At 36.1% G+C, this 13,224-nt stretch overlaps 1 protein-coding gene across 8 annotated transcripts in view; it reads left to right on the top strand.

Annotated features, from left to right (window-relative positions):
• DMD (dystrophin) overlaps positions 1-13,224 on the top strand; it is a 1,148,514-nt gene that overhangs the window by 900,976 nt on the left and 234,314 nt on the right. For all 8 annotated transcript variants that reach the window (XM_030961382.1, XM_030961390.1, XM_030961407.1 and 5 more), the window contains one exon: positions 6,148-6,337. In XM_030961382.1, coding sequence (XP_030817242.1) covers positions 6,148-6,337 — 190 coding nt within the window. The remainder of the gene's footprint in view (positions 1-6,147; positions 6,338-13,224) is intronic.

Consider the following 13,224-nt stretch of genomic DNA (forward strand, 5'->3'; position numbering starts at 1 on the left):
TCCTAAGCAGAGAAACACCAGAAACATATTTTCTTCTTTTGAAGAGATTTATAATACGAAAACTGTTCAGGAAAAAATTACTTGCATCTTGCTTAATAGAGGAGTAATAGTTCATTGAAGCATTTCCCCTTGGTCCTAACAGATTTTTAAGAAAAGACAAACTGTGGGCTTATCACTATGATCAGGAGATGATTTAGAATGTTCTAATTTTTGTATCTGAAGAAAGTGTCGTCATTTAGGAAACTGTGATTGCTAGGGAAAGAGCACGACTTTGTCCCTGTGAACACATTCTGAGCTCCAATCAGAGCATGGGGACATTGAGGGCTTTTGTTCTTCCTTCCTGCAGAAATAAAGAGAATCAGCAGAGAGCTGCCTTTTGTGTGTCTATTTTGGACCAGCTGTTGCACTTAATCTCTCTGTATGCCCAATTAAATCTGGAATATTAAAATTATATCACTGGCTATTCGTTTGTTATAAATATGGATAGTGCAGCCAAGACAGAGATGCCCTTCAGCTTATCTGAAGAAGCCAAGTCAGCTCTCAGGCAGTAGATCAAGTTGTTGAGAATTTAAGGAAATGAGAAATGGAAGGCAGAGAGAAGCACTGCACTGTTGAGGTTTAACCCCAGCCAGCAACTCAGTACCATCAACCACTTGCTCACTTCCCTACAGCAGGAAGAAGAATTGGAAAGAAAAGCTAAATCTGCTGGCTTTCTCCTCTAGAAAAGCTAAATAAGAACAATTTATTAACTGCGGGGGACGCGAGGGTTGGAATGACACTGAATATGCTACTAATATTATTATTAATATTAATTATAGCTATAAGGAGAGAGAGAGAGAGTAACAGAACCCAAGAGAGCCAAGTGATGCACAATCCAATTGCTCACCACCTGCTGACAGATACCCAGCCAACTCCCAAGTCTGTCTTTAGAGTACAAAATTTTGTACCAGCACTCCACAGTTTTCCTGGTTCCTCACTCAGAATGAGAGGATAAGAGCCTATGGGCATTTGTCAGCTACATGTGGATGCTGATCTCGAGTGGTTTGGATACTGATGTTGTAGCTCTAAGTTTGCTTTCAATTTGAGGCTTTCTAGACATTTGCAACAAAATTATTTCAGAGGTAGAGTTGCACACAGGTGAGCAATCTCCAGTACTGTAGGATCAACTTGGTCAAGAACATTTTCCAACAAGCCAGACAAAATAGTGATAGTAGGACATAAGTTTGCATATATAAAGATCACTCCAAAAATTTATATCCACATCTATATGCCAGTAATATACAACAGAGAAAACTTAGTACCTCTGTTCAGATGGTCAAAATAAAAGGCACATTTATGCAGAAATGTTACTGCAAAAATCCTAAGTGTCCCTTACCTTGGTGTTAAGCTAGTTGACATCCAGAAAAACACAGGAAAGCAGTACTTAAAATGCTGTCTCAATGTAGTTTTCCCCACTGAATGTTGTAACAGGCATTCCAGAGTTAATCTGAGCATTCATCACTTACTAGCATGTATTAATAACTTTAACTGGCACTGAAGAAGATAGTACCCAGGTTCTGAAAGAAAGTTTCTCTAACCAGCAATCCCAAAATTAATGAATATGATTTATTTTGAATTTGCATTTCAAAATTTTATCAATACTAGTTGCTTTAAGAATTTAATTTTCATATCTGTGACATCGCTTTGTGTTCCAACTTTATCTGAGGTTAAAATATTCTCCCTCTTTGATAGGTTCTTTATCAGTCCAAGTTAGAGCAGCTAAAGAAGAGTTACCAGTGAGGGCTGAAATTTATTTAGTAGTAAAAATGAAATATTCCAATAAAAATTTGCAATTCTTCCTTTTTCATATTCATAAAAGGGATATAGACCTTATGAAAACGGTGCAAACTTTTTCCAGCATTAACAGGATGATGCATGTAGTTCAAATTTTCTGTGATAGTTGCCTGAATATAGGAAATTCAGGGAACTTTTTAAATTTTATTTTATTTTTTATTGTATGGAATATACTGTTAGAAAAGAGAAAATACAGTTATAGAGATAGAACCACATGAACCATAGAAGCAAAACCATTTCCTGATACTTTGTCAGCCAGTAGTCCAGGATATTTTATTTTATATCTCAGGGAGATAACTTTAGATCACTACAGTCTGCAGATGGAAGTGTGATTTAGTGATCTATTGAACACTGAATGATACAGACTTGCTTTACTTTTACTGCTCTTAAAGAAACGCCTGGGGAACAGCAATGTGTTGGTTTGTGCTCTGCAGTTACTGCATGGCCTGTTACCTGAGCATCTCAAAGCATTATTCACACACTGACCCTCACCATCTATCTCATATTGTGAATAAGCATTGCAATTTGAAATACACAGATACTCATAAAATGTGAATCATTCATTCCAAATTATGTAGCAAACACTACAGCTGAAGAAAAATCTGATATTCACACTTTCAGAGCCTCTAAAAACACTGCATTCATAGTGTTGTATGGGATTTGGTAGTGCTGAATGAAGCACGCCTGCAATAATTTCAATCACAGAATTACAGAACATTCTGAGATGATAACTTAATTTTACTGTCCTTTTCTTCATGAACACTTGTGTACTGCTGTGTTTAAAAAATATTAGCTTTAAAAGTTCTCAGCACGACGACAATGTCCTGAAACGGAGGCAGGTAACTTTCTCTTTTTGTGCATTTTTTTTTTAAACCCTTAAAAACACCTTCCTGGTATAAATTTTCACACATTGCTTGACTCACTTCCCCTGGCATGCCACCATTATTCCCTCAACTCAAAGCCTTCAGCTGACATGTACTTAAAAGAGCATCATAACTTCTGCCCTGCAACAAAGCTAATACAACAACTAGAGTTGGTGAGTGCACTGTCACTGATGCCACTAGCTCCTAAAAATCAAATTTACAGGGATGTTTGGGGACCAACTTGCCTATTTTTAGACATAAATAATTTAAAGCTTTTGTTAAATTAAAATAGTCTGAGTTATAGGGGATTTACTGTTGTAGTCAGGAGAAATAGTTTACTCTGACCTTGGTCTGGTACAACAGATGTGTATAGGCAAGGGAGCAGGAGCTGGATTCCAGAAATGCTGCGTCCATGTTTTGTAGATGGAGTGTAGTTTGCCTGTCCTCTGGGTGTCTAGATAAAAATAAAATGAATCCCACCTTTAATGTTTCTTTCTTGAATAAGAAGCTTTTGGTTATACACTCTGTGATTGTTTTTATATCATAGTATAACAGATTAAATCATTATTATCCCATTATTTTTTTTCTTACTGTTTGCACTCACTATGAAATTAAATATACTTGGATAATATAGACTAAAGAGAAAATATCTTTATTTTGGTTTTGTGCAATAATGTCTCGTTCAATATACATATTTCTTTAACCCCTATGATTCTGTGTAATTTAACATATGCTGGATTTGATGCTCAGTTTTGTTCTTCTTGTTTAGACCTTCTTTTTTCATTCTATCTTCATACTTTTGTAGTAAGAAAGCCAAGTAGAGTGACGTTTATTGATATGCTGCAGAACAGTCAATGCAGCTGAATGTTTATTGCATGTTAGCTGAATCAAAATTTAAAATGCAACGTACTACATAATTTCTGGTGGAATTTTGGTATTGGTATGCTTATAAAGAAGCACATTTCTGTAGACTGAAAGAATTATGTCCCATAAGATTTCTGTGCATCATAGAAGTGCCAGAAGATTCTTCATGATGTAAACTTCATTCTTTGAAGTTTATTCTTGAATAAAATGCTTTCATTCTTGAATGAAATGCTGTATTTTTTTATGAAGTCCAGGAGTTTCTCTAAAACACTAATTCTGACGTTGAGTAATCCTTCAAATTGCTCTCTCTTTAAATATCTTTTTCATATCTGTGCTTGTGTTTTGTTTTTTTTTTTTTAATCTCACTGTGTATTTGCAGAATGTTGTTATTTTTAGAGCATTGCTATGTATTTATAGGAATGCAGGTGTACAGTAGTTAAAAATGTGCCCTTCATATTATGAAGGAACTGCATGAGAAAAAAAATGTTTTATGTGATTCTGCAAAGGCTATTAACTACCATGGTGCACACTGTAAATTGAATTAGAATAATGCTATAAAGCATATCTTAGAATTGTGCTCTAAAGAACTGGAAAAAAATACATTTAGATCATGAAATTGTATTCCATTTCCAAGTTGTGTTGAATAAATGTAATGCTGGTTTTGAGCTAAAAGTGGTAAATAGGTCAACAGAGACTTTTCCAGGTAAAATATTTTCTGTGTCTTATTTTCTTTTAATGCATATTGCTAGTATCTTTAGGTGTCATTTCTAGGTAATTAATCTTTAGTTAAAAAAAAAAGAAAAAAACCAAATTCTTTCATTGCAGTTATTTTAAATTAGAAATGTAGCCTGACCACAAGCCATGTTTATGCCCACATAGACTAAGGCTGGGAAACAGATCCAGGTTCACTGTCCTGCAGCTGAGTGTTTCCTGCTGGCAGCCCCCTGGGGACACATTCTAATGCAGCCTAAGCAGTGCCATGATGTGGAGAGCTCTTGTAGGTGGCAACAGGTGCAACTGAGGTGAAAATCCAGTCCATTTTTAAGCTTTAAAAAAAACCTGAGGAATTGGTTTGTAGTGAGGCATTCAATAGCTTTTTTGGATTTTGAATGAAAAATAAGTCCTTTTTTGAACAAAATGGTTGGGAAAAGCAAATAAGATGTCAAAGGATTAAAAATTTAATAGAAATATGGCAGTTCTTGTAACATTAGTCTCTCAGGGAGGATATTTTTTTCCTGTAGTGGTTGTCCTTGCCTGTACTCTGACTGACTTTTTCTGTTCTTACTATCCTCTGCTGCAATTTAACTATATGGTTGTCAAAAAACTTGTTAAGTCAGTGCCACTTGGCAAAACTTGTTGTGGTAGGTTGTTTTTTTTTTTGTTTTCTCACTTCCACCAGTGATCCGGGGTTTAGGGTGATATCATCACTTTCCAAGGAGTACAACCCCTTCACGACAGGAAACAGGATTAGAACAAGAGATCAGCACTTGAAAATTTCATGACCTCCTCTGATTAATTACAGCTTGAGAAGTTATGTCTGCTAGAATCGAGTATCCTAGAATCTCCATAACTAGGCAGGAAATCTATTGAGATATGTGAAGACCAGCACAGATGTGTAGACTTAACATAGGTGTGCATCAAAGTGCGTTCATTCCACTTGAAGTAATGCACATTACCAAATGACCTTAGTAAGCATTTTCAGATCTTAAAAAAGTATTTAGGTATCATGTTGATGTTAAACAAATATGCATGTGATACAATAGGTAAGTTACCTTGACATTTTTGTGCTAATAACAATGTCATACTTAGCTGCTCATGTTTCTAAATCCATATTTTGCTCAAGTTCAAAGCAAAAATATCAGTGAATACATGACACCTACATTGCGCATGAATGCTGATATAACACAGATCTGCTTTAATGTTTTTTTTAGGATGAGAGTTGCTGAAATCTTTAGTGTTCTTTCCCAATCTGAGTTAGACCTTCCCCAAAAATAATATAGCCTTTGTCTTTAAAAGCTGTACTTTATCCTGTAACTGATAGAGATCATCCTTGTAATTTATCACATTCAAATTAAAAATAAAATAATACATAAAAAAAAACACAAAGCCCACCACAACCTTTACTGTTATAAGGGTTTAAGATGTTGAGCACAATCTCCAAATTTCAAGTAGTGAAAGTTAATCACTGAATTTATTGTATCATGCAGTAGTCCGGAACTATTTTGTGATTTCTAAAAATAAACAAGTATTTCCACTGTACTGTAAAACAATAACCTTTAATTAAAACAAAACCAGGGAATTACTTCTGATTTTCCATTGTGCATATTTTAGGCATAGTACTTTGAAAGAAGTGCTTTTGCTTGATTTTGTGTCAGACTGATTCCACTTTGTACTTCTCAGGTGAAAACAAAAAAGAGAATCCTACCTGACAGACATACAGTACAAGTTTTGTAGCTAATATATCAGCAAAGTTACCTTGACTGGTACATGAAAAATATTTTGTGTGATTTTTTTAATATTTTGATTTAATGATTAAGGTTTGTTTTTTTCCAAAGAGCGCTGTATTTGATTATTTGTACTTGTGCAGGGTTTGTGAACGTGAAGCAGCTCTGGAATCAGCCCTAAGAATGTTGCAGCAATTCTACCTGGATCTCGAAAAGTTCCTTGCGTGGCTCACAGAAGCTGAAACAACTGCAAATGTCCTGCAGGATGCTACACACAAAGAAAAGACACTAGAGGATGCCAAAATGGTTCGGGACCTCATGAAACAGTGGCAGGTAAGCCAAGCACTTCAGTATAGAGGCATTTGACAAACATAAGAGTTTATCAAGCATATCTGATATTTATGGAAGTTATATAATTTGCATCAAGTTTATCCTTGGTAGCTTAACTGAATTAGTTTTTCTCCATTACTTTCAAATACATGAAGAAATGGTAATTTGGGAGTCTATTGTCAACACGCTCCATTGCGGTAATAAAAAGAGATAACGATGCAAATTTTCATAGTAAATGCCTGGACAGTTCTCATACAGTTATTTTCCTCTGGGGGAAAAAAATCTTAAAGAAAGATAATATTGTATTTATTGTTCCAGAGAATCCTGAGGAGAAAGAAAATTAATTAGTTGAGATGGAGCTGTTGAACTATGTTGTTATACTTCCATTGCATTTTCTTTACTACAGTTATTGAGAGGAATACAGATATGTCTGCTTGAGGTCTTAAATTTCTTAAATAAGAGGTTGATTGGACATTTGGAAGGCAGGGCCCTTTATTCCAGTATTGATAGAATCATGTAAAAGTTTAGGCTGGGAAAGACCTTTAAGATCATCAAGTCAACCATTAACCCAGAACTGCCATGGCCATCACTAAACCACGTCCTCAAGTGCCACATCTACACATCTTTTAGTAGCTCCAGGGATGCTGACTCGGCCCCTGCCCTGGGCAGCCTCTTCCAAAGCTCAGTGACCTTTTCAGTGAAGAAATTTCACTCATAGTGCATTATTTTGGTTTTGACAGGAAGTTCAAAACTGGAGATTTAAGGCTCTGGATAGTCTATGCCTTAATTTATTTAATGATGAAAAGCATACTGTGAAAAATTTAGCTATAAGTGATTAAAAAAAAAAGGAGTAAATTCATATAACAGTTCAAGAATTCTTAGCTGCAAAATAAATTCCTTCATTATGATGGGTGATATTTGCAGAGTCATAACCCAGTGCTCTGTATCAAGTCTTTATTGTGAAAGGTTTTTGTACAAACAAGTGTATTTTCCTGATAGTGGAGCAAATATTGTCTATCTATTTGCTAAAAATGCATAATGGAGCACAATTTTATCAGTAGAACAGTTTTATGATGCCAGCTGAATGATCAGGAAAGAGAGTATGGCTTTTCATTCTGTTTCTCAGGTATTGCTGCATTGATTCTTTCAGGCTTCACACCCTGCTTGTGGGAGTTCTCTCTCACAATGCACTTTGATGTATAAAGATGAAAAGCAAGAACATGACATAAATGTGTAGTTTGCAAACAGTTTATGCATATGAAAGATTCAGAGAAAAAGGAGCTTTACTAAGTCACAGAAGTCTCCAAAGTATGCATTTATGTTCTTTGTGGAAAGAGGCTATTGCTCACTAATGCATACAATCAGCCACACAAAGCCTAAATAGTGATAAGCCTTTTTTTAAACTCTGTATTGTGGGTCAGAAATATACTTACCCTACATAACACATCAGGCAAAGACTGAGAATCAGTATATTCCAAGAAACTCACTATGTAAATTGTACCTGTATCAAAACAGACATATTCAAATACAGTCCATGTCCTCAATATGCTTTGTTATCATCAGTACATGTAGTAAAATTGCAAGCCCTGCCCTAGCATAGGAAAAAATTCTAAATTCTTTCAGTCAGAATTAGAATTTTCCAACTTACTTTTTTTTCCCTTACAAAATCTTTTTTTTTTTTTTTTTTTTTTTTCCTCTCACCAATCAGGCTGAATTCAGATCCTAGGAGGTAAAATAAAATGGTGTTTTCTAATTAAATACCAGTGTCTCATGAGTCTTTGGAAAGAAACTTTGACTTCCTGGGTTTATTAGAATGCATAAAAGTTATGGTCAAATATAACAAATGGATTTAGATCTACAGTCTCTGTCTTGCTCTTCACACAGTTTCACAGAATTGGATAATGTGAAAACAGTCACTAGGACTCTGGAAATGCTACAATTCTGTTTTAATCTGATGTTTTTAACCATGAGTTGTCAACCAGTATTTTGATAAATAGTTTTCCACACAAATAATGAAAAACCTAAGTTTCTGAGTTCAGTAGTAGCTTTGTATCCTTGTCACTGCAGATACAAGGATACTTTTAGCGATGCATTGGCTTCCTGCTTTACACTCTCCAATTTTATCTTATTCCTTTAAACAATTAGGAAAATAATGACTTGCTGTACAGAAACTTTTTATATAGCAGCAGTTGCTTGTCTAGGAAAATATCACATTTGAGGCATTAGTTTTCCTTTTCATGTTCAGAAACCATTAACTCAATTGTCACTAATAAAGATTAATCTTTCCTTAGTAGTTAGCAGTTCATTCAGTAGCAGAAGGAGAAAGGTGAGACTTATATAACTGCACATTCTAATTACCCAGTGATGTAATTATATTAAAATGTTGCATTATAAACACCCTGTTTGTTTGTACAAGCATGCATTTGCATGCATCATTTGTCTGAACTGACAGCAATGTAACAGTGGAGGTGATTCACACAGAATACTTTCTGGAGAATTTTCAAGGATACAAACCCATTACTCCAAGGAGTTGTGTAATTACGTGCTGCTTTTTTGCTTTTTTGCTTTTTTTTTTCTAGTTGAAATACATCATGTGTCCTCATGAGGCCTGCTTTGTTAAGTAACCATATGAAGGAGATGAAAATTAATTTCACTTTCTGCTTTCATACTTCTAGTGATACAAACTCTCAGCTGTGTTAATTATAATTGTGGGTCGGTTTACATGACACCAGGCCTGTTGGTGACAAATGGGGTACACCTGTCCCAAAGGGGGAAAAGGATCTTTGCACAGGAGTTATCAATGTTTAATGAAGAGTAAACTGGATTTGAAGGGAGAAAGATATAAAACCAGGTTCACCAGAGATAAGCCTGGGAACAGCATGTTTGGGGGATGGTGTGGTAGCAAGGTCCTTTGGTCTGACAGCTCAGAGGAGGTAAGGGCTGGAGATCCTTGTGGCTGCAAAGATGCAGGAATTACTGATGAGTCAGACACCGTGGAAGCACCTGAGAGTGGTCATACAGGAATTAGGGGTTCTCCCTGCAGAAAGGCGGGGGGATCTATAGCCCAACAACCACCTGCACCAGTGCACACAGCAGGGACAACCAACAGGAGGAACTGGAGCCCATTGGGCAGCTGGAAAACCATGGCACAGCTGCTATCGCAGAGATATGGATGACTTGCATGCCTGGAGTGTGCAGTGGATGGCTATAAATTCCTTAGAAGAGATAAGGAAGGAAGGAGAGGTGGTCTGACAGCCCTGTATAGAAGGGAGTATTTTGACTGTCTAGAGCTTGAATCTGGTGCCAACAGGGTTGGGTGGTTTTGGTTAAAAATCAGGACAAGTCCAGCAAGGCAAGGTGGGAGTCTGTTATAGACCTCCCACCAGGATGAAGAGAAAGATGAAATATTCTTTTAGCAAATGGGTGAAGTCTCATGGTCACTAGTCCTTTTTCTCTTGGGGAACTTCAAATTACCAGATGTCCTCTGGGAATGCAGAAATACAGCAGAGAAGAAGCAGTCTAGGAGGTTCCTGGATTGTGTGGAAGAGCGCTTCTGCAGCATTCTCCTTGAGAAACCAACTTCTCATGGCTTGGATGGATGTGCTCTTTGCTGGGTAACAACCATCTGTGGGGCCAGGCCCAGGGAGTGGAGTCACATCCAGCTGGGGACAGACACTAGGGATGCTCCCAGGGCTCAGCTTTAGGGCCAGTCCTGTTTTATGAGGAGTGACTGAGGGAGTTGGGGGTGTTCACCTTGGAGAAAAGGAAGCTCAGGCTTTCAGCTGATAGGAGGTTCTAGTGAGATGGGAGTTGGTCTCTTCTCCTGAGAGGAAATGGCCTCAAGTGTGCCGGGGCATGTTTAGATTTGGTATTAAGAAAAATTTTCTCAAAGTAAAAGTTGTCAAATATTGGAACAAGCACTGGCTTCCCAGGGAAGTAGTTGAGGCACAATCCTTGGATACCATGTCGCTTGGGGATATGGTTTAGTGGTGAAATTGGTGAAGTTAGGTTAATTGTTGGACTTGATTCTTTTTGAGGTTTTTCCAACTTTAAGAATTCTATGAAGTACTTTTCTGGTCTGTCTTTTTAGCAATAATTGTATGTGACACTTTATGCAGCTATGTGATATTAGATAGACTTTTGAAGCTAGTGTGGATTTATCCTGTTACTTTGTGAATGCAATCAGTTAGTATTAAGCCTGTAGATATATATAATCACAGACTTTTTGCACTGAAATCTGATGAAGAATACTGCATGTGACACCTAGGTAAACAGTAACTGGAAAATGTTTGTGTACTATATACACAGCTTAAAAATGTTTCTGAAATAATCTATGATGACTGACAAATTATTCGTAGTATAGACCTGACTAAAAGTATGCCAGAATATGATAAATGAATCAAGGTTAATACTTCAGCACGAAATACATAGCAGATTTATTTTTATTGCCACCTTCATGCTCACTTAGCCTATAACCTAAGTAGTTTTCCATTAGAGTCAGGAGTTTTGCTGCTCATAATATGAAAAATATGCAGTGCCTCAAGCTATACCTCAGAATATACAGTATGGGTAGTACCCTTTTTTTCTTATAGGGATCTTTTTATCTAAAAACATCATCTGAGGGACATGAACAGCAAACAAGGCACTCTTGTCTCTTCTGTTCCTATCAATTCTTCAAAGATGCTCACTTGTTTTTAAGGTGTCCAGGTAGCTGTATTTTACAGTAGTAAAAAGCTGAAGTTGATGCATATTCCTGACTCTTCTCAATTCTTTATCAGGATAGGTTCTTTTAGAGATAAAACATTGCTTCCAAATTTATTTCAAATATAATTGATATATTATTGTCCAACACAGTTTATTTTGTGAATGATCTATGGATTAGATGATAAATCTCTGTAAAATAGAATAGAGACTGTATCTGTAATATTCTTGCTCCTTCCACATGAATTTAGTAAAAAATATTAATTAATTTTCAATTACTTCCATCGTCTGTTCTGAAGCACTTTTTCATTCTCCATTCTGAAACACTTTTTCAGTCACTCCTGCTTATAGTTGTTTACAACTTTTTAAAACTAGCATATCATCTTCTTCCCTTACCTCTTTTTTTTTAAAGTTTAATTCTCCATTTTTGTCTTTTATACTAACTTGTTGCCAATTCTAAAATAGAATCTGTTCTACAGTACCTGGAATAGAACAGCAACTGTCAGTGCCATCTTATTCCACTGAGTAATAGAAGAGAAATTCCAAAATCTTGAGTTTTAAAACAAGTGCTCTTACAACCTAATCTGAGGAAAGGCTAAAAAGCATCTCAGAGTGAATTTTTTTCCTCAGAGTGGATTTTTTAAAAATATTATTTTGAAAACACATGGTCACGAATTTTTCAGTATCACAATTAGCAGTCACAAGGAAGGGGATTAATGTTCCTTTGTTGTTAACAGCAGGTGTCAAATACTGAATACTTTCACAGGAGATTCAGGCGCTGATTCTCAGCAGGGATAATGATAATACAACTGTTCTTCTTAGTTGGACATCAAAGAGAAGTGGTCAGAAATCAGCAATAAACCACATAGGTAGATATCATTACTTTCTGTCAAGTATTTTGTTTCGGTGTGTTTCATCTGGATGGTCTGTATCATAAAATCAGAAATGTATTGCTACTGTAGTTTGCCTATGAGTTGATGCATTAATGTGTATTCTGCTTCTGCCCTCCCTGTTTCTGAACTTGAAAGAAAAAACCCTTATCAGCACAAATGTTCTTTTGGGAGGTAAAAGGCTTGTTTTATCAAGATATCTAGTTCTCTGGTACTAGAATGAGACTCTTAAAACTTATTCTCATGAAAATAAACAGCTCTCAATTGTCAGAAATCTCACCTATAAAGTAGATGTCTCCAAATGGTAGCATAAATTTCTTTTAATTTCTCATTTGCATATGTTCTCATAATCTTGGTAGAAGAAAAATCCAACTTTTCAAATGTGCTAAATAACCTAGTATATTCTCTCTTGGTTGATTTATGTATTTCCTCTGTAGAAGTTTATTGAGCACACCAGAGGGATAGGCCTAATTTTTCATTTGTGGATCAGCATTCAAACCCTACCAGCTCTAAACACAGGTTTTCAAACACAGATTAGATGGCAAAAGCTTTTGTAGCATGAAGTGTGAGGTTCTGTTGTGCTGAGTAAGATTATTGGAGGAGAGCATGGAAAGATCCCAAGCAGAAATGCAATAGAAGGGATAAGATGGTTTGCCATTATTCTGAGCAAGTTCCAATTCCTGCATTTTCTCCTAACTTTACCATCTCTACAGGATCACTCTTTGTGTAGGTTTTTCTAAAGCAGGCTCTTCCACATCCTAAGGGATGGATGGACTTTCTCATAATATTTGGAAGTATATGTCCTATTTCAGTGTAGCCCATCAATTTGAAGTGGCAGGAATTAGACTGAGTGTTTACCAGAACTTTGAAGGCTTCTGCCATTCCATCTTCCCATGACCATCGGTATTTAATAGTGCAGTGCAATCTGTCATTTAGTTCTTCTATTCACTTTGTATTGTATTTACTTATAGCACATTTATTTGAAAAGTGAATAAGCAGTAAAAGAGGCAAAAAAACAGTGGTTGCCTTTAATATATTCTGATGATGGGTTTAAAAGTGTATCTGTGCCTTATGGAATTATGCCTCCTACCAGACTGTTCAATACACTTGGCTAAAGAGCACATAATTTTTCATTTGTGACACCAAATGTGTATTTTCCCAAGGCAGGAAAAAAGAAAAAATGATTGTATTGTGATTATTAACATGTTAATGTAAAAGGGATAAATTGTACAGTGAATAACTGAGGATAAGTATTAATTTTGGCTTAGGGCAGATATCTTCCTGAATAAGTAAGAAGTC

The sequence above is a fragment of the Camarhynchus parvulus genome, chromosome 1 (assembly GCF_901933205.1).
Source record: "Camarhynchus parvulus chromosome 1, STF_HiC, whole genome shotgun sequence".
Taxonomy (NCBI): Eukaryota; Metazoa; Chordata; class Aves; order Passeriformes; family Thraupidae; genus Camarhynchus; species Camarhynchus parvulus.